This window comes from Oncorhynchus tshawytscha, linkage group LG34 (genome assembly GCF_018296145.1).
Source record: "Oncorhynchus tshawytscha isolate Ot180627B linkage group LG34, Otsh_v2.0, whole genome shotgun sequence".
NCBI classification, from domain to species: domain Eukaryota; kingdom Metazoa; phylum Chordata; class Actinopteri; order Salmoniformes; family Salmonidae; genus Oncorhynchus; species Oncorhynchus tshawytscha.
In genome coordinates this window covers 1,950,407-1,972,077 of record NC_056462.1, presented here as the reverse complement: position 1 = coordinate 1,972,077, position 21,671 = coordinate 1,950,407, and the positions used below count along the sequence as shown (strand labels likewise).

The 21,671-nt window shown below is 43.5% G+C and overlaps 1 protein-coding gene and 2 long non-coding RNA genes across 4 annotated transcripts in view; 2 read left to right on the top strand and 1 right to left on the bottom strand.

Annotated features, from left to right (window-relative positions):
- The first annotated feature begins 2,352 nt into the window (after positions 1-2,352).
- Positions 2,353-4,823, top strand: LOC121841827. Its single transcript, XR_006080781.1, has 2 exons — positions 2,353-3,697; positions 4,092-4,823. It is a non-coding gene; the product is annotated as an uncharacterized LOC121841827 (long non-coding RNA).
- Positions 4,821-7,165, bottom strand: LOC112231705. Its single transcript, XR_002950506.2, has 2 exons — positions 6,875-7,165; positions 4,821-6,161 (listed from the first exon to the last, which is right to left on the bottom strand). It is a non-coding gene; the product is annotated as an uncharacterized LOC112231705 (long non-coding RNA).
- Positions 7,166-8,236: 1,071 nt separating this feature from the next.
- Positions 8,237-21,671, top strand: part of dchs2 (dachsous cadherin-related 2) — a 50,026-nt gene continuing 36,591 nt past the window's right edge. Inside the window, exons 1-2 of one of the 2 annotated variants that reach the window (XM_024398425.2) lie at positions 8,237-10,327; positions 19,782-19,973. In XM_024398425.2, coding sequence (XP_024254193.1) covers positions 8,579-10,327; positions 19,782-19,973 — 1,941 coding nt within the window. In that variant the 5' untranslated portion in view covers positions 8,237-8,578. The remainder of the gene's footprint in view (positions 10,328-19,781; positions 19,974-21,671) is intronic. The other variant, XM_024398424.2, reaches the window with a different exon arrangement.

Here is a 21,671-nt window from a genome sequence, read left to right as displayed (position 1 = left end):
TGCAAGGCGCAGTTTGCAAGGCAAGGTCAGCCTGACAAGGTAATCACGGACAATGGCCCACAATTCACTGCACAGTTCAAGCGTTTCGCCTCAGAATGGGAGTTTGACCACGTGACCTCCTCTCCAAGACACCCAAAAGCAAATGGCAAGGCAGAATCAGCTGTCAAGATTGCAAAAAACCTGTTAAGCAGGGCCTTGCGCGACAGCAACGACCCATGGAAAGCGATCTTACAGTGGAGGAACACACCCACTGAAAACATGGACAGCAGCCCAGCACAACGCCTTCTGTCCAGACGTCTGAAGACTACCATCCCCGTAGCTAACAAGCTACTTGAGCCCTGCGTCATGGTTGGCGTCACGGACAAACTGCGTCACAGAAAGCAGCTCGCTAAGTGCTTCTACGACCGGACTGCTCGGGACCTACCAGAGCTGGAGGTGGGTGAAATGATAAGGATGAAACTGCTGCCAGGAGACCACACAGGACTTTGGAGGCTGGGCACATGCCTGCAGAGAGTTGCACCACGTTCTTACCTGGTGGATGTTGGTGGCTCCCTCTATCGTCGCAATCAGGTGGATCTGCGCGTAGCAGAGCAGACAAACCAGGACACGCCATACACTCACCTAGATGAGCTGGATCACAGTCCAGGCCTAAGGGTAAGGGCTGCAGAATTGAGACATGGGCCAACTGAAGGTGAGGCTTCTACCCCACCAAGCTCTCCAGCTCGTGCCCCTAATCCTACCCCTGTCAGAGCCAATACTTACTCACGGGTGGGTCGGCTGTGCAAGCCACCGGACAGGCTTACTCTGTAAGCAAGGGACTGTTAACTTGCCCTCGGTTAATTAAAATCTATATTTGTTCTTAAATAATTAAATTGAAATTAAAAAAGGAAGATGACAACTGAAGTAAAAAAGAAAATGTAATGCTTTTCTATTGTTATGACCTGACTGTTAAGAATTTAATGTTATGCCTTTATGTTTGCACTTTCTATTGAAAAGGATGATGTTACGGAGTCTAGTTGATAGGCAATCGACTAGCCGGACTGTTCCCGGGACTCCAGTTGTAGCCATTCGTACAAGGCACAAACAAGGCTATTGAACCTGACATTGGTGTCTGTCGTTATTCCTTTATCTAACATATCATACTGAAACACTTGGGTTGCACCTCTAGATTTGTGTCGGGACTATATCTTGTGGAAGGATGAAATAGTATGAATACATTCATAAAAATAAATGTATGAAAATATGTGAATCATTATTTGAATATGTTGGTAACCTGTTTTATAAACGTGATAATATCTCGACTTTGTCTCGGGCCTAACAACACCCGTGCCAATATATCCTCCAAACACCGGTTTCGAGGGCATTATCACTTAAATGACATCTCCACTGATACAATGACCCATTTGTACACATTCCAGACCATAATCACTGAGCCCCTCTACCCAGCATTTGGGGGCAGACATGATGCGTCCACAGTAGAGCTAATGTTCATACTCCCTCCCTGCTTCTGTGTCCCTGTGTCAGGTAGAGTAACCTCCTGTGTCCTGTAGAAAACACCTGAGTCTCCATGGAAACACCCTCTTGTTGTTATCCAACCGCGTGACATGATAGGGTGTTGTTGACAGTGTTGACTTCAGTTATGGACATTATTCCAAATAAAGTTGTTGAGAGTGATCATGACACCAGATATGGACATAAATAATCACAATGAGGTTGTAATGACATGAGTGATTGTTATATTCCTGTGACTGTGCATCCCTTTTCTGAGGTGAAAGGCCTTTATATCTAAGTAGGATACATTTAATAATTGTGTTGTTGTTAAATCAGTGACACTGATCAAATCTATAGTTTGCAAATATTACTGTTTGGCAAATTAGTATGTTGAATAATACAGACAACATACAACACACTTCTCTGTCTTATTACCGCAAGAGAAAAAAAAGCTTTTATGAAAGAAACTGTGTGTGTGTGTGTGAAATCTTCTGCCCTCTTCACCTCTTCTTAATTGTTCACTTGTCCAACTCTTTCAGATCTTTGTAGATCACAGGTATCAAACTAATTCCATAGAGGGCCGAGTGTCTGCCGGTTTTTGCTCATCCCTTGCACTTAATTGATAAATTATGGTAACTGAGCCCCTAGTTGTCAAGGTCTTAATTGGAAATAACAAAAAACAGCAGACACTCTGCCCTCCATTGAGTTTTTACACCCCTGGTGTAAATGAAGGTAAGAGACTAGGTGAGGAAGCCCCTTTTGACATGGGGGAAGATGGGTTGGGCAGGACGCCTTTTGATTGACACCTAAAGTGGCAAATAGCCGGTGTGGTGATACTGATGTTTTGTGGGGACTGATGATTTGTTGACAACTGCAGAATTTTAGCTCATCCTAACCCAGGTATGGACCGAAGTGAGTTTACGTAACATGGTAGGAGAACTAACGAGGCAGGTTAGGATAATTAATGTAGCAGATTAGGAGAATGAGGTTAAGGTCAAGGTTAAGAAAAGGGGCAGGGCTTCGAACACACCGACTGCGTCATTGCATCACTGCTGCGTAACATTTTGCGCAGCTAGGCAACTATACTGATGCGTATACCTTTTGCAGATAGTTGCATGCGGTTTGACACATGGAGGAGAGAATCATTTTCGCAGTATCCTCAAAACCGTGTCTTTTTGACACAACTGCTGGCAGCGATATGGACATAAACACAAAAAAATGCTGCTTGGAGACAAGTGTCCACGATAGTAGGATTGCCAGGTCAGTTTAGTAGTGAGCTTGTGCTAGATGTGGCTAGTTAGCGTTAGCTAACCTAGCCAATGAGGTGTGTGTGTGAAATAAATATTCAAATAAATTATGCTAGTTACTACCCCTGATAATTTTACCAAATAATCATGTTTGAAAGAGTGTGAGTGTATGCTAGATTATTAATAGAAATTGTAGATACTACTGTACCCCTGATAATTTGGTCAGATAACCGTGTGTGTCTGTGTACAGTAGGTGACATGTCCATGATAGCTATCTAATAACTATAGTTATGCTAGGTAATGGTTTGGCTTATCATGTTCATGTCTATGTAGAAGAAGACTGTAAGATGAAGTGGATAGGACTCAGGGACAGGTATCAGAGAGAGAGAGAAGGGCAGAGAAAGAGAAGAAGAGGTCTGGGTCAGCAGCCGCATTCTTTCTTTTCTGGATCCATTTATTGTGCCTAGGGCAATGAGTGGCAATTTTACAGCCAGACCCTCTACTACGTCATCCACAAGTGTTGTCCCCACCGGTGCATCAAGACCCTCTACAACGTCTACATCATCCACGAGTATGACCACCACCGGTGCAGCCATGGAAGATTATGAAATGGAGGAAGTACCTCTGGATCTAGGACCACCTGAGATTATTATGAACCTCACGGAAGTGACCGCTGAGGACCTCGTTGAACAGCATGTGGCCCGTGGAGAGAAACGAAGAGGAACGTCACACCAGGCGTCATCGGAGGTACCTGCCCCCAGATCCACTCAACTAATTTCAGCAGAGGCTCCTCCAAGCCGTCGAGAGGGATGCAGCCCAACCTGATGCTCACAGGAAGGAGGATGAAGAGACCCTCTTTGCCATGAGCCTGGTTCCAATGCTGAAGAGGCTGCCTCATCAAAGAAAAGCAGCAGTCAAGGTTAAAATGTATCAGCTGCTTTTCGATGACAAGTTCAAGGGTAAGTTTTTTTTTTTTTTTTCTCCACATCACAGGTAGTGTCATAAGTGTTGCGACAGTAAAGTAAAGTAGGTCATTTTTACAGTATACTCATGTAGTTTAATTGGTATTTCAGATCAAAGTATAAATATGAGGAACATGTATAGCTGTTGTTTCTGGGTTAGAAAATATCCGAAAACAGTTTGCTGTCTAAATATTTGCCTGTCACATTCATCTTTTGATCTGAAATACAAATTCCATGAGTAAACAGCAAGTATTACCAACTTTACCACACCGTTACTATATTTATGCCACTAACTACACTATACAAGCAGTTTTTAGTTAACATAAATCTCACCTTTTATGGTGTCATATTATGTTAAGCTTGTATGTGTTGTTTTTCTCTTCCCTTTCAGAAATGGAGTCAATTTAGCCGACCAGCTCACAGGAAGGACAGGAAGAGGAGAGGAGTTGTCTGGTTGTTGTTTTGACCTCCCTCATTGTACCTTTCTTTTCACACACGTCAGTTCCATTTAAATTCAGTCAATTCATAAAGTCATTTGTTTATAAAGTCTTAGGATAGCATTCATTATTAGTGTTACATAGATTTCTGAATTGACAGAATTGAAACTCACACACCAGAGAATTAACAGATGCTCTTGTTGGTCTCTTACGAGACTAAAGGTGAATATATTTCTTTCATTTAAAACCACTTGAAAACCAGTGCGTTGAAACTGTTTGTGAAGTTATGTTCCATCGACTGGTCCATGACGTCCAGGGGCCATTTGTTTGTTTAGCTATGTTATGGTTACACCTTATTTTCTTTTTTACAGAGACACACACCTCTCCTCTCTGTCCCTCAGATCTCCAGTGCCCTGCCCTCTCTCTTTATGGCCATGTCTGAAGTTCCCCTACTACGTCTAGTCTTTATGAGTTGTCCCTGTATCTGTCTGCAGTTGTGCCAAAAATACATGCTCTTATTGTTCTCTTACAGATTACAGGCTACACATTCATTTTATTTATTTGTTACACGCACACACACACACCTCTTTTAATAGATCTATTTTTTTTAAACATTTTTACAACACACATACCTGTCATGTTCTTTCCTGTACTTGAATACTAATTAAATAATGTTTTCATAGTCAGTTGTTTCAGTTGTTTATTAATATCTCATTTAGACTTAATATGCTTATTTCTTGATGAAAATAAAAACACATTCTCTTCCTAATTCGTTTTTTTCCCCACCTGTATTTTGTCAGGCCAGTGAACATGGTGGTAAACTGTACTATATGTATGGACCCTAGGTTACCTAGGTTACCCTTTCCCTTTGTTATCACACTAACTGTATGTCGTATAACCTTAATTAGTGGTGTACCATGCCAGGTGTACCATGCCAGGTGTGTACAATACTGACGTTAATGGGAGAGGGAAGGGGTTAAGGTGTGGTCTTTACTCCCAAATGTCACTTAAATATAACTTCCAAATGAAGAGAGACAATGATACATAATGTAATCTGGGGGAAAAATGCAACTTTATGGACAACGGTGGATGGTTTTTAAAATAACCTTTGTGGTAGGGGGGTCTTAAAAGAGCTGTTTCACTCCACGGCATACTGCCATGGGACTTCACGTGCTGGCGATGAGAAGTAGGTGGTCAGCTTCTCCATCACCTGGAGTGCCTGTCTGGGGGCGTTGTTGGCACCTGCCCTGGTGACATCAGGAAGGTGACCATTTGGCGTTCCCATCTCCATCCGGAGCGGCTCCTGGAATGACCTCCGCAGGTAGTTGTGGAGAACACATGTGGCCTTCACGCAGGCATCGACATTTGAGGGGCTGAGACCAAGCAATACATTCTCCATCGGGCTTCCAGAATCCCAAAGGCGCATTCAACAACTAACCTTGCCCTGGACAGTCGTTTGTTAAAGATCCTTACAGGCTTTGGCAATGGCAGCTGGGGTCCAGCGTAGGGCCTCATGAGGTTGGGACTCAAAGGGAAGGCCTCATCGCCGACGAAGACGTGGGGAACAAGGTCCCAGGTCTTCAGCCCCAGGGAGTGATGCAGGTGGTGGAATATCCAGGGTCCTGAATATATATCCTGAAGTGCCTGGCCAAAGGCAGAGTCCCGGAGGGTCCCACCATCACTTCCCTTGCCATAAGCTCCAACGTCGACAACACAGAAACAGTAGATGGCATCTACTACAGCCAAGAGTACAACTGAATATGTACCCTTGTAGTTGTAGAACTGTGAACAGGATTACTACATGTTTCCTGTCAATGGAGCCAAGACAGTTGGGGAAATTCCACCTCCTCAGGAACTCGGCAGCGATGGCCCTCCAGTCTTCCTCCTTGGGGACTGGCATGTATTCACCATCCAGACAGTCCCAAATGGCTTGTGCCACAGAGGGGACAATGCCTGCCACCGTGGACCATCCAACTCAGAAGCTGAATCCTATGGTCCTGTAGGAGTCCCCTGTTGCCAAGAATCTAAAATATAATTCAAAATAATGATCAATATTGTGTATAACTTGAATTCCACCCACATATTATATCTACTCACATAGCTACCTCATTACTGTTTATTATGCTTTACTAATTATATTGTAATACTCATCAACCATCATTAACAATGCCTTGAAACAGTACAATTCAGTCTATGACTATATCAATAAACTGTAGCCCAGGCCAACTCTTCTCTTAGAAAGAATGGTAATATCTACTTAAAAGGGTTCTCTGGCTGTCCCCATAGGAGATCCCTTTTAGGTTCCAGGTAGTACCCTATTGGGTTCCATGTATTAAGTATTATACCTGGAACCAAAAATGGTTATCTTATGGGGAAAGCAGAAGGACACTTTTGGAACCTTTTTCTCTAAGAGTGTATGTGAGTCCAATAAGAATGTCATGAATGACTGTAACTGTCTTGAACAACAACGGGTCCTGGAGAAGACTAGCCTACCTTCATCAGGGCAGAAGGCACATTTCTTTTCATTTGGTAACATTGCATAATAAAAAAAGGATTATAAACCAACTTTGGGAAAAGTTATAGTCCCAATGAACATTCTGTAAAAGTACATCTGATGTCAAATAGGGACTATTAACTAGAGCCCTTTAGCTGGCTAGGTTGCACATAAAAACAATGTATCAAATATCAATCAATTATGGTATCAAAGGCTTTAAAAATGTACTAGAATGTAGCTTACCGGAGACAAATCGCCAGGCGTTCAACTGGGCTGATGGACTCCCGGTAGTTGGTATCCATCCGGGTGATCCTGGCTCCAACCATCTGGAGCAGGTGATCGAACTGGCTTCGGTCCAGACGAAAGTAACTTCGGAATTCCTGTCCAAACAGTCGAAGCTCTTGAATTAGACCGTGGAACTCCCCTGCCTGCTTTCGGGACTTTAACCATCTCTGGACCCACACAGACCTGCGCTTTCGGCGGTACTGGTCCCGGCCCAACAGCGCGATCAAGACCACCTTCCTCAACGTTGGTCTCATTGTTGAAAGAGCCTACTCTGCTATCTTGACTATTTATTATTGGATTTTGCTCCAAAACTGCATTTTGGAGCGAAATTATACTATGGCTATCACAATTCATTTGTGGATGTCATCGAATAAATAATATACTTGGCAAATAAATTAATAAAAAATGTGAAGAAATTATGCAATCAAACTGTTTTTATGTAATCCCACATTTTTACTGAATATGTGTGCAAAAAAAATTCTACATTCACATTTAGCTACTTTCTGTCAAGTCTACACATACAATTTGATGCATACGTTCGATTTGCAACTGCCTCTGCAACGCAATGCTGCAAGGCAAATGCTGCGTTCCATTGGAAATGAATGTACTTCTGGTGTATCGAAACGCAAAACACAGTCGGTGTGTTCGAAGCGTTAATAAGCTTGACTAAAACGCTACAGCTGTCAACAACTGTTATCCCTGACATGACATCTAGATGGAGCTGTACTCCATCTAGACACAACCAGACAAAACATCAGTATCATAACAGGGTGCCCAAAACCAATGCCCATTCTCCAAAACACTGAAAATGATGAACTAATGATAGGCTGCTACATTGACAGGCACTGTGAAAGACATATAAGGAGAGGTATCTGCATTTTAACCCAAGTGCCATGACAGAACATATCAGTAGATATGTTCTCTATAGAAGATATATCAGGCACAAGAATATTGCTAGGTTAAGAATATTGCATCTATAACAGTAGATGACAGATTATCTTAATAATTATGATTAGACAATTATGAGCAGCAGAAATAATACGTTTAGGCCTACATTTAAGATAATACACTTCAAATGATGTGACTAATTACAGTACCATCTTTTGTGCATTAATATTACTTGCATTAGATTTTCTGGGGACTTTGACATGTTCTTTAACTTTATCTAAACACAGTTTATTCAACATATTTTAATCTGATTCAATAATAGCAACAACTAACATATGTGCTGATGAATTGAACATTCCATCTGGATGTTTAAAGGTTAAATACTGTACCTCACGTGACCTAATTAGAGCTGACAGGCAGTCAAGGCCACGGACACTCGCGTCATTGAAGGTGCGTGCTGCGCGCTCTAGTTGGGTTGCCCGTAGTACCAGCGCGGTTTCAGTGTGTATTCTTACCCGACGGATTTCGGGGCATTACCATTTTTCCAATATTATAAATATTTCGAGGGACCTAATCATATTACGTTAAATAAACTGTGTAACCATGGTTTACATGTTGAAGAGTGAACTATCTTCTAACCGAGCGCAAGGATGTGTTGTTACCTGTCCTCATTTCGAGTGTCTGTCTGAAACGTGAGTAACGTTATCTTCAAGACTCGCCGTGTTTGAGAGTCATTTTACACGGAAATATGTAAATTAAACTTCGGAATATAAAATGTCGAGGGCAAGAATTAGCCGTCGAAATGCGGTGACTTTATTTCAACTATTTGCTGTGTGTCTTTTGTGGGAGCGCTCATTTGCTCAACAGGTGTACAACCTCAGTCTCTCAATTGAAGAGGGACTACCTGCGAGGACTATTGTTGGGGATATTAGAGCGGGGTTACAGACTCCAAGCAGTGGATTTTTTATATCTGAAAGTAGAGATTCTTATGTTTTTAAAGACTTGGAAATAGATGCAGACACTGGAATCATTTCAACAGCTGTGGTGCTGGACAGGGAGAGCAGAGATCAGTATGAATTTGTGGCAGCCACTCTCACAGGTGATGTGATTAAGGTAAAAATAGTGGTTAGAGATGTAAATGACCATTCTCCTGTATTCTCCACTGAAAAGGTGCAGTTGAATGTGTCAGAATTAAGTCCTCCAGGAACTCGCTTTGAATTTCAGGGGGCTAAAGACCAGGATGAGGGTGAGTTTGGAACTCGGGGTTACCGCATCACTGAAAGTGAGATGGGAAATATTTTTAAGGTGAAATATCGTGAGGGGGTTGGAAATCTATTCAACCTGGACCTCATCCTCACTGACAAATTGGACAGAGAATCAAGAGATTTTTATTCCCTGACCATTGAGGCATTTGATGGGGGTATCCCGCCTAAAACTGGGCTACTTAAGGTTTATATCCACGTCTCGGATGAAAATGACAACCCACCTGTGTTCAATCAGACTGAATACCAAGCTTCAGTGTGGGAGGATGCTCTGGTAATGTCACCTGTGTGTCAGGTCTACGCCACAGATCTGGACCTCGGAGACAATGGGCTCGTAACCTACGAGATCAACCGACGCCAGAGTGACCCGAATGAATTCTTTGTCATCAACGGAACTTCTGGTGTCATCCATGTTAACAAACCCTTAGACTTTGAGACACAGCCGTTTTATGAGTTGATTGTCAGGGCGAGGGATAATGGTGCCCAGCCGGAGTATAGCAGCACCTTTGTAGCCTTGAGGGTACTAGACATCAATGACAATAGCCCCATTATCAACGTATTGTTTCTGAGTGAGACTGGGGAAGCCGAGGTGTCGGAAGGGGCAGGTATGGGGGAATACGTTGCGAGGATATCAGTCTCTGACCCCGACCTGGGAGAGGTCGGGAGGCTCAGGGTCACCCTCGAAGGTGGCGACGGGAAGTTCACCCTGAAACAGACTGATGACTTCCTGTACGCCTTGTGCGTGGACGGCGAGCTGGACAGGGAGAAAGAGGGGCTGTACGAGTTAAAAGTGGTTGCCTCTGACTTCGGTAGCCCACCATTGAAGAGTGAAAGCACATTGGTGGTGAGGGTCACTGACACCAACGATTGGCGGCCGGTTTTTGACCAGGACATCTACACTGTGTCTGTATCTGAAGATGTACCCCAGGGTAGTTCCCTACTGAGTGTGCAGGCCAGAGACTCAGACGACGGGGTCAACGCAGCCATCCTCTACTCCATCCTACAGTCAGACCAAGACCACCTGGTCAACGTCGACCCAGAATCAGGCCTCATTACCACAGCAGCCAGGTTGGACCGTGAGAGGGAGACAGAGGTGCGGTTCCTGATGGTTGCGGTCGACGGGGGGTCACCAGCCATGTCCTCCACAGCCACCATCACCGTTATGGTTGAGGACGTCAATGACAACGAGCCTGTGTTCCAGCAGCAGCTGTATAATGTGTCCGTCCCGGAACACACCCAGATTGGGAACTGCTTTTTACAGGTATGTTGGCTAGTTTAGTTTGTGTGTTGCATAAATTAATGTGAAAAAAATATTCTGGTCAATTTCCATGTAAAAGGACCCATGAGCACCAACGTCAAGTTCATAGGAGCACATCAACTTTGTTGTCAAATTAAATCAAAAGCTTTAAGGTATTTGAAATGCATCAAAACACAATGTTAAGGCCCTTGCCAACCAACATCAACATTTTATATCTAATTTTGCAGAAATGATTTGCCTAGTGTATTGTCATTCTGTTACAAAACCCCACATACAGTTGAAGTCGGAAGTTTACATGCATTTAAACTCAGTTTTTCACAATTCCTGACATTTTAATCCTAGGTAAGATTCCCTGTCTTAGGTCAGTTAGGATCTCCACTTTATTTTAAGAATGTGAAATGTCAGAATAATAGAGTGATTTATTTCTGCTTTTATTTCTTTCATCGAATTCCCAGTGGGTCAGAGGTTTACATACACTCAATTAGAATTTGGTAGCGTTGCCTTTAAATTGTTTAACTTGGGTCAAACATTTTTGGGTAGACTTCCACAAGCTTCCCACAATAATTTGGGGGAATTTTGGCCCATTCCTCCTGACAGAGCTGGTGTAACTGAGTCAGGTTTGTAGGCCTCCTTGCTCGCACACACTTTTTCAGTTCTGCCCACATTTTCCATAGGATTGAGGTCAGGGCTTTGTGATGGCCACTCCAATACCTTGACTTTGTCCTTAATCCATTTTGCCACAACTTTGGAAGTATGCTTTGGGTCATTGTCCATTTAGAAGACCCATTTGCAACCAAGCTTTAACTTGCTGACTAAAGTCTTGATGTTGCTTCAATATATCCACATAATGTTCCTGCTTCATGATGCCATCTATTTTGTGAAGTGCACAAGGCCCTCCTGCAGGAAAGCACCCCCACAACATGATGCTGCCACCCCTGTGCTTCACGGTTGGGATGGTGTTCTTCGGCTTGCAAACACATTATGGCCAAACAGTTCTATTTTTGTTTCATCAGACCAGAGGACATTTCTCCAAAAAGTGCAATCTTTGTCACCATGTGCATTGCAAACTGTAGTCTGGCTTTTTATGACGGTTTTGGAGCAGTGGATTCTTCCTTGCTGAGCGGTCTTTCAGGTTATGTCGATATAGGACTCGTTTTACTGTGGAAATATATACTTTTGTACCCGTTTCCTCCAGTATCTTCACAAGGTCCTTTGCTGTTGTTCTGGGATTGATTTGCACTTTTTGCTGCGTGGTCCCATGGCTGCGTGGTCCCATGGTGTTTATACTTGCGTACTATTGTTTGTACAGATGAACGTGGTACCTTCAGGTGTTTGGAATTTGCTCCCAAAGATAAACCAGGTCTACAATGTTTTTTTCTGATGTCAGCAAAGAGGCAAATTCTACATTCACATTTAGCTACTTTCTGTCAAGTCTACACATACAATTTGATGCATACGTTCGATTTGCAACTGCCTCTGCAACGCAATGCTGCAAGGCAAATGCTGCGTTCCATTGGAAATGAATGTACTTCTGGTGTATCGAAACGCAAAACACAGTCGGTGTGTTCGAAGCGTTAATAAGCTTGACTAAAACGCTACAGCTGTCAACAACTGTTATCCCTCTTTGAATTTGAAGGTAGGCCTTGAAATACATCCACAGGTACACCTCCAATTGACTCAAATGATGTCAATTAGCCTATCAGAAGCTTCTAAAGCCATGACATCATTTTCTGGAAATAGATGTCCTAACTGTCTTGCCAAAAGTATAGTCCCCCCACCCCCGTGCCCCGCAGCCTCCATTCTTTCCACTAGATGTTGGAATGTTGCTGAAGGGACTTGCTTCCATTCAACCACAATAATTAGTGAGGTCGGGCACTGATGTTGGGTGATTAGGCCTGGCTCGTAGTCGGCATTCCAATTCATCCCAAAGGAAATTTGACAAACTGAATTGTAGGAAAGGTGGCATCCTATGATGGTGCCACGTTGCAAATCACTGAGCTTTTCAGTAAGGCCATGTTTCTTTAGACCTGACTAAAATAAATCATGGATTTATTGTGATTTGGTATATTAAATTGATTTAGACTTTTTAAATGTAGATGTGCCATCAGCCACTTGTATGCAGGTTGTATGCGTGGAGGCCTGTCGTTACGAAGTCTTTATGTTAATTAATGGTAAATTACCATGAGAACCGAGTTTTGCATGACAATAACCGGCTGAGGAAATGTCATGACCGCCACAGGCCTGTAAATAGATCAGATATACTTATTTATGCATTTCTATATAGTACAGATCAGGCACCCATGATCAAATCAAACTTAATTTGTCACATGCGCCAAATACAAGTGTAGACCTTACCGTTAAATGCTTACTTACAAGCCCTTAACTAACAGTGCAGTTAGAGTTAAGAAAATATTTACCAAATAAAGTAAAAAATAATTCAAGTAACATAACGAGGCTATATACAGGGAGTCAGTGTGCGGATGTACAGGTTAGAGGTAATTTGTACATATAGGTAGGGGTGAAGTGACTAGTGACTATAAACGAGTAGCAGCAGTGTACAAAACAATTGGAGGGGGGGGAGGTCAAGGGAAGTTAAGGAGCCTTTTGGTCCTAGATTTGGTGTTCCGCTTTTTGAGGATCTGGGGACCTAAGCCAAATCTTTTCAGTCTCCTGAGGGGGAAAAGATTTTGTCGTGCCCTCTTCAGTCTTGATGTGTTTGGACCATGATAGTTCGTTGGTGATGGGTCACCAATGAACTTAAAGCTCACAACCAGCTCCAATACAGCCCAGTTGACGTTAATGGGGGCCTGTTCGGCCCGCCTTTTCCTGTAGTCCACGATCAGCTCCTTTGTTTTGCTCACATTGAGGGACAGGTTGTTGTCCTGGCACCACACTGCCAGTTCTGACTTCCTCCCTATAGTCTCATCGTTGTCTGTGATCAGGCCGACACTTTTGCGTCGTCAGCAAACTTAATGATGGTGTTGGAGTCGTGTTATGCCACACAGTCGTGGGTGAACAGGGAGTAGAGGAGGGGACTAAGTACACACCCCTGAGGGGCCTCAGTGTTGAGGCTCAGCGTGGCAGACGTGTTGTTGTCAACCCTTACCACCTGGGGGCGGCCCATCAGGAAGTCAAGGATCCAGTTGCAGAGGGAGGTGTTTAGTCCCAGGGTTCTTAGCTTAGTGGTGAGCTTTGGGCACTGGTGTAGTCAATGAACAGCATTCTCTCACAGGTGTTCCTTTGGTCCAGGTGGGAAAGGGCAGTGTGGAATGCGATTGAGTTTGCGTCATCTATGGCTCTGTTGGGGCGGTATGCGAATTGAAGTGGGTCTAGGGTATCCGGGAGGATGCTGTTGTGAGCCATGATCAGCCTTTCAAAGCTCTTCATGGCTACCGACTTGTGTGGTAATCATTTAGGCAGGTTACCTTCGCTTCCGTGGACACAGGGACTATGGTGGTCTGCTTGAAACATGTTGATATTACAGACTCAGTCAGAGACAGGTTGAAAATGTCAGTGAAGACACTTGCCAGTTTGTCCACACATGCTTTGAGTACACGTCCTAGTAATCCATCTGGCCCAGCGGCTTTGCGAATGTTTACCTGTTTAAAGGTCTTGCTACCAAGAGCGTTATCACACAGTCAGCCAGAACAGCTGGTGCTCTCATCCATGCTTCAGTGTTGCTTGCCTCGAAGTGAGCATTAAAGGCATTTAGCTCGTCTAGTAGGCTCGCGTCACTGAGCAGCTCGCGTCTGGGTTTCCCTTTGTAGTCCGTAATAGTTTTCAAGCCCCTCCTCATCCGACGAGCATCAGAGCCGGTGTAGTAGGATTCAATCTTAATCCCGTATTGATGCTTTGCTTGTTTGATTGTTCGTCTGCGTGCATAGCAGGGTTTCTCATAGGTGTCCGGATTAGTGTCCTGCTCCTTGAAAGCGGCAGCTATAGCCTTTAGCTCAGCGTGGCTGTTGCCTGCAATTCATGGCATCTAGTTGGGTTATGTACGTATGCTTAGTGTGGGGATGACGTTGTCAATGCACTTATTGATGAAGCCGATGACTGAGGTGGTATACTCCTCAATGCCATTGGATGAATCCCGTAACATATTCCAGTCTGTGCTAGCAAAACAGTCCTGTAGCATCCGCGCCATTTGACCACTTCCGTATTGAGCTAGTCACTGGTACTTCCTGTTTTTGTTTGAAATCAGGAGGATAGAATTATGGTCGGATTTGCCAAATGGAGGGTAGAGGAGAGCTTTGTATGCATCTCTGTCGGTGGAGTAAAGGTGGTCTAGAGTCTTTTTTTTTTTTTTTTTTTTTTTTTCCCCCGCCTCTGGTTGCACGTGACATGCTGGTAAAAATTTGGTAAAACTGATTTGTTTGCCTGCGTTTAAAGTCCCCGGCCACTAGGAGCACTGCTTCTGGGTGAGCATATTCTTGTTTGCTTATGGCCTTATAGAGTTGGTTGAGTGCGCTCTTAGTGCCAGCATCGGTCTGTGGTGGTAAATAAACGGCTATGAATAATATAGTGTGGTCTACAGCTTATCCTTAGGTACTCTACCCTAGGCGAGCAATACCTCGACTTCTTTAATATTAGACATCGTGCACCAGCTGTTATTGACACACACATCCCCACCCCTCATCGTACCAGACGTAGCTTCTCTGTTCTGCCGTTGTATTGAAAATCCCTCCAGCTCTATATTCTCCATGTCGTCGTTCAGCCTCGAGTGGGTGTGAAACAGGATATTACAGTTCTTAATGTCCCGTTGGTAGGATAATCGTAGGTCATCCATTTTATTTTCCAATGATTGCATGTTAGCAAGTAGAATTGGTGGCAATGGGAGTTTTCTTGCTCGCCTACGGATTCTCAAAAGGCAGCCTGATCTCTTTTCCTCTGTCTTTTCTTCACGCAAATGTCGTGGATCTGGGCCTTTTCCCGGTAGAGCAGTATCTTTCTTGTCAGACTCGTTAAAGGAAAAAGCTTCTTCCAGTCCGTGGTGAGTAATCCCAGTTCTGATGTCCAGTAGTTATTTTCGGTCATAAGAGACTGTAGCAGCAACATTATGTACAATATAAGTTACAAACAATGCAAAAAAATGAACAAAATGGCACAATTGATTACGGGCATGTAACACGTCAGCCATCCTCTTGGGTACCATTTTAAATAACTGATATCAGTTACCATCATTCTGTTATCAGATGTTAATGCACTTGACTTGTTGTTCAATAATAAAAGCAAGTTGTCAAATCACAACGGGGACACAATTCTTTCTGCAGACATTTAAGAGTTTTTGGAAAACTCTGTTCCAAAGCTTTACATCTGCGCTGTTCAAGTATGTGTTTTTGTCAAATTCAGTGAATTTTTGTAAAAAAAATTGTCCTTGTGCATAGTTGGTTGGTTTAACTTTGCAACCAATGGCTTTTGTTTAGCATGCATTTTAAAGTGAAAAACCTGAGTCTCGGTGTCACTGTTACCATGGGATTACCCTATGCACAACAGTATAACATTCGTTTTTTAAAATTCCCACAAGTATGTTTCTATGAAATTATTGTTTAAATAATATGGCCCTTTATTTTAAAAGGTGAGGACTATCAGCCCAAATGACAAGATTGTGGACAAATTAATCATCAACTCTTGCGGGTACGAGCGCTCGCTCTCTCTCTCTCGCTCTCGCTCTTGGGACAGTGGCATGCTTTCTCTGTGTTCACAAAGCCACCAGTGTTGTCAAGGCTGGATCCAACACACTGACCCAGTCCAGCACCGGGGTTTATGTGATATGACAGATCTGAGGCTTGGTACCACCTCCTTAGCTTGGCACAAGTCAAGGGCCATGACAATGAACCATTAATCACAAAGTCTGTCTGTGTAGTTGCCAAGGGGCAGGTTTGAATGGTGGAAGAAACAAGGACAACAAAATTCAGTTTCAGCAATATTGGGATGCTATTAAAAGCACCGTCCTTAATTTTTTTCCAGCCACACAGCACTTGCTATGCTGAGGAATGGGGTTGAAGAAATAGACTAACACTCAAATTGTGTTCATAGGTTGAACAGTAAGACAGCTGTTATAAAAGGGCCACTACTGGGCATGCTGATCCTGAGCCCATTTTCTGCCGTCCCTCATTAGAATTCTTCTGAGTAGGACAATCTGTTAACAAATTAACTTCTGAAACGTAATTGCGGAAGACTAATTGCTATCAGAGGGGAAGACCGTGCACAATAAGTAGAAAAACACAAATTGGGAAAGAACTGGCAGTGGAAAAAGGGGTATTATGAAAATGAGTAAGGAGTCCGTTTTTCCTGATTCAAGGTGCACTATGCTCATACATACATACATACATACATACATACATACATACACACACACACAGAGTGCCGGAAACTATTCAGACCCATTTTTTGTTACAGCCTTATTCTAAAATGTATAAAATAAAATCCTCAGCAATCTACACACAATACCCCAATACACCATAATAACATATCACGTCTGTTGGAAACCTGGCACCATTCCTACGGTGAAGCGTGGTAGTAGAATCATGCTGTTGGGATCTTTTTTAGTGGCAGAGACTGGGGAAACTAGTCAGGATCGAGGCAAAGATGAACGGAGCAAAGTACAGAGAGATCCTTGATGAAGGACCTCAGACTGGGGCGACGGTTCACCTTCCAACAGGACAATGACCTTAAGCACCCAGCCACGACAACACGAGTGGCTTTTGGATTGATCTCTGAATGTCCTTGAGTGGCCCAGCCAGAGCCCGGAATTGAACCCAATCTAATGTCTCTGGAGAGACCTGAAAATAGCTGTGCAACCAACGCTCCCCATCCAACCTGACAGCTTGAGAGGATCTGCAGAGAAGAATGGGAGAAACTCTCCAAATTCTGGTTTGCTAAGCTTGTAGTGTCATACCCAACAAGACTTGAGCCATCGTTGCCAAAGGTGCTTCAACAAAGTACTGAGTAAAGAGTCTGAATACTCATGTAAATGTAATATTTCAGTATATGTTTTAATAAATTAGCAAACCTTTCTAAACCTGTTTTTGCTTTGTGATTATGAGGTTGTGTGTGTGAATTAAGGGGAGGGGAAACAATTAAATACATTTTTAGAATAAGCCTGTACCCTAACAAAATGTGGAACAAGTCAAGGGGTCTGAATATACACTGTATATTTCCACTTCCACATTGTTTTTCATTTATGATAGCACTGTCTGATACACGACTATACTCACCAGTAAATGAACAACTTTATAGCTTATATGCATTACATCAACAAAAAAGTCCCTCGAACCAGTATTAGGAAACGCTTGTAGTATTTTCCCCCTCATTCCCCTCGATGCTATGTATACAGTGTCCCAGCTGTCAACTGTAATACAGATGGACACGGTCAAAGAAAAGAGCCATGCAATGTCACACGACATGAGGCAGAACCTCTGCTTGGGCTTTTCAATGTGATTGCATTGTTGTGCGTATAGTGTTAGCTGGTATGTCAAACAATGGGGTAGTTCTCGTGCCAGTGTGCCCTCTGTGTACACACACACAGCAAGGGGTCATTACATTTGCATGCATATGAGTAAGCAACAACTAAAAACTGTTGCAGACCTTGACCTGTATCTAACACCTCATCTCACAGTCAATAAAGCCCGGCATGATATCACTTTTATGGTGGGAAGGGAAGGGCACCATCAAATGGGGACGGTGAGATGAATCTGTCGTATACGTTCCGAAACGTACCTGCAATCTCTCATGTTTTGCATTGGGTGTATGTGTAAGACAAACGGCCATAAACTCCCATCAAAGAATCCCCAGGTTCAAAGGCGGTCTTTATCTAGCTTCTTGGCTCCACTTGTTATTTTACGGCCTGTATGCGGATTCACACTAGATCTTTGCTGGTAGATATTTGCTGCAGACATTGTGCAAGTCCTTTACAAGTGAGTGATGTCTCACATGGTCTTTGCTTTGATCCAGGTCTTTTGCTCATACTCTTTTCCCCTGGGATAAGGATGGCTATTTATAGTCTTGTCTCACTGTCTCCAACCAGCTCACTGTGCCTAGTACCACCAGTTATGGGAGAAGAAACTTACGTACCTACGTTTTTTTAAATGCCCTCATTCAGAAATATGGTCTTTGTCAACCCAAGTGTGTTGGTTATAATAGATGGCGCCATATCCACAGAGATGATACAATAACCTCTAAGATGAATAGGTCAAGGTGCACCAATCACCCCTGCCTTACGCCTGGGTTATATCATTAACGATCTAATGTCCAGCTCATGAGATGTGCATACTTGTAAAGGAAAGGGTATCTGTAAAGTGGAGATTAATACGACAAGGTTTATGGGGAAAGAACATCAGATTTAGGCAGACCTGCCAAGTAGACACGTCGTTGTTAAAGCCCCAGGTGATATTGTCAGACTTTGTCCGAGGTAGTAACACAGTCATCATTAAAAATTAAATGTATAACATAAGTTGCTAAAACTCTTTTGTACTATTCCTGAATGATGCTTTTCCCCCCACATAAAGGACAGTAGAAAGTGTTCCGTGTCTTCCCCTTTCAGGTAGAAGTTAGTTTATGGGATGCTAACTTGATGTGATGCCATCCTCTGACCTCCATAATGTGACCTGACAAAACATGTTGTGATTAGGGTTTTGGCACCATTCCACCCAACTCCCTGGCTTTAGCGCTAAACCCAAACTTCAAAGCGATTTGCAGGTAGAGCTCCTGGAAAAGGTGCCCTCATCCTCTACCTAAGCAACTTACAACATTTGCCAAAACCATAGAAAGCGTATTACGCACACCTCTTGTATGGCCACAGATTACTGTAATTCCTCCGTCAGAGCCAAGTCGAGGTTCTCCTGAAGAGCTATACCGGCGTAAATACGATTTCGGTTACAACCACATGTTCAATCCCTTCACGTTTCCGCTAACGTACACTCAGACTTGGCTTAGGTAATCCTTGGTGGTCATGATCCTTAGGGTCATTATCCAATTGTTTTGTCATGTGTTTGCTGTTCCCCTTGCCACGAACCCTCCCCCATAGCTAATGTCTTAATGAGATAAAGGAAGAAGCCCAGATGGGCAACCTGGTATGTCTCGTCAACCAACACATGGCGTCAAGATTGAGCCCCATCATAAAGGTCATAGGCCACATAGGAGCTTATGGGTCAGCAGCTAAAATACTGGGCCCTGAATTCTTCCCTGGTGGTCCTGTATGGGGAAAACAACATTTATGAGAGAAACTAAAGGGCCTTACCTGGCCAACAAACACATGTGAAGTTAATTTTTTTTTTAAATTGTGTTGAGTCACGCCCCACTCCCTTTTAGTTTGCGACCACAAGCTGAATTGCTAGAATTGGTTACATTCCTATGGATATTTTAAAATATTCAAACTACAAAGATCTATATCAACCTGTGTTTTAGAACTTTGACTTTACAACCCATGTGATGGAGGATGTTTCCTTACCCTCTGCAGGTTGTGGCCACTGATGTGGATGGCAGGGATTTCGGTACGGTACGCTACTCCATCTCTGACGGCTTTGATAAACAGGACACGCACCCTCTCTTCCAAATCAACCCAGACTCTGGAGAGCTTTGCATCTCACAGGATATCGACAGGGATTCAGGCTTGGCGACCTATGATTTATTAGTGAAAGCTGAGGATCAGGTGAGTTGAGAATGATCACGTAGTTATATTAGTGGTTATACACTGTGTACAAAACATTAAGAACACCTTCCCAATAGTGTGTTGCACCTCCCCAACCCTTTTGCCCTCAACAGACTCAATTAGTCCAGCATGGGCTCTAAAAGGTGTCGAAAGCATTCTACAGGGATGCTGACCCATGCTTCCCACTGTTGTCATGTTGGCTGGATGTCCTTTGGGTGGTGGACCATTCTAATATAAACAGTACCAGTCAAACGTTTGGACACCTACTCATTCAAGGTTTTTACATTTTTTTTTTTTTAACTATTTTACATTTGTCTATGAAATAGCACACATGGAGTCATGCAATAACAAAAAGTGTTAAACAAATCAAAATTTATTTTATATTTGAGATTCTTCGAAGTAGGCACACTTTGCCTTGATGACAGCTTTGCATTCTCTGAAGCAGCTTAATGAGGTAGTCACCAGGAATGCATTTCAATTAGCAGGTGTGCCTTGTTAATTTGTGGAATTTCTTTCCTTATTGCGTTTGAGCATATCAGTTGTGTTGTGACAAGGTATGGGTGGTATACAGAATATAGCCCTGTTTGGTAAAAGACCAAGTCTGTATTATGGCAAGAACAGCTTAAATAAGCAAAGAGGAGGAAAATAACACTGGAACATGCATGAGAGCACCAGCTGTACCGGAAGACTGTGATCACTCTCTCCGCGGCTGATGTAAGACCTTTTAAACAGGTCAACATTCACAAGGCCAGAGGGCCAGATGGATTACCAGGACGTGTACTGCGAGAATGCGCTGACCAACTAGCAAGTGTCTTCACTGATGTTTTCAACCTGTCCCAGTCTGTAATACCAACATGTTTTAAGCAGACCACCATAGTGCCTGTGCCCAAGAACACGAAGGTAACCTGCCTAAATGACTACCAACCCGTAGCACTCATGTCTGTAGCCATGAAGTGCTTTGAAAGGCTGGTCATGGCTCACATCAACACCATTATCCCAGAAACCCTAGACCCACTCTAATTTGCATACCGCCCCAACAGATCCACAGATGATGCAATCTCTATTGCACTCCACACTTCCCTTTCTCACCTGAACAAAAGGAACACCTATGTGAGAATGCTATTCATTGACTACAGCTCAGCGTTCCACACCATAGTTCCCTCAACTCATCAATACGCTAAGGAGCCTGGGACTAAACACCTCCCTCTGCAACTGGATCCTGGACTTCCTGACAGGCTGCCCCCAAGTGGTAAGGGTATGTAACAACACATCCGCCACGCTGATCCTCAACACATGGGCCCTCAGCGGTGCGTGCTCAGCCGCCTCCTGTACTCACTGTTCACTCATGACTGCACGGCCAGGCACGACTCCAACACCATTAAATTTGACTATGATACAACAGTGGTTGGCCTGATCACCGACAACAATGAGAGAGCCTATAGTGAGGAGGTCAGAGACCTGGCTGTGTGGTGCCAGGACAATAACCTCTCCCTCAATGTGATCAAGACAAAGGAGATGATTGTGGACTACAGGAAAAAGAGGGCCGAGCATGCCCCCATTCTCAACGACTGGGCTGCAGTGGAGCAGGTTGAGAGCTTCAAGTTCCTTGGTGTCCACATCACCAACAATCTAACATGGTCCAAACACACCAAGACAGTCGTGAAGTGGGCACGACAAAAATCTTTTCAGTCTCCTGAG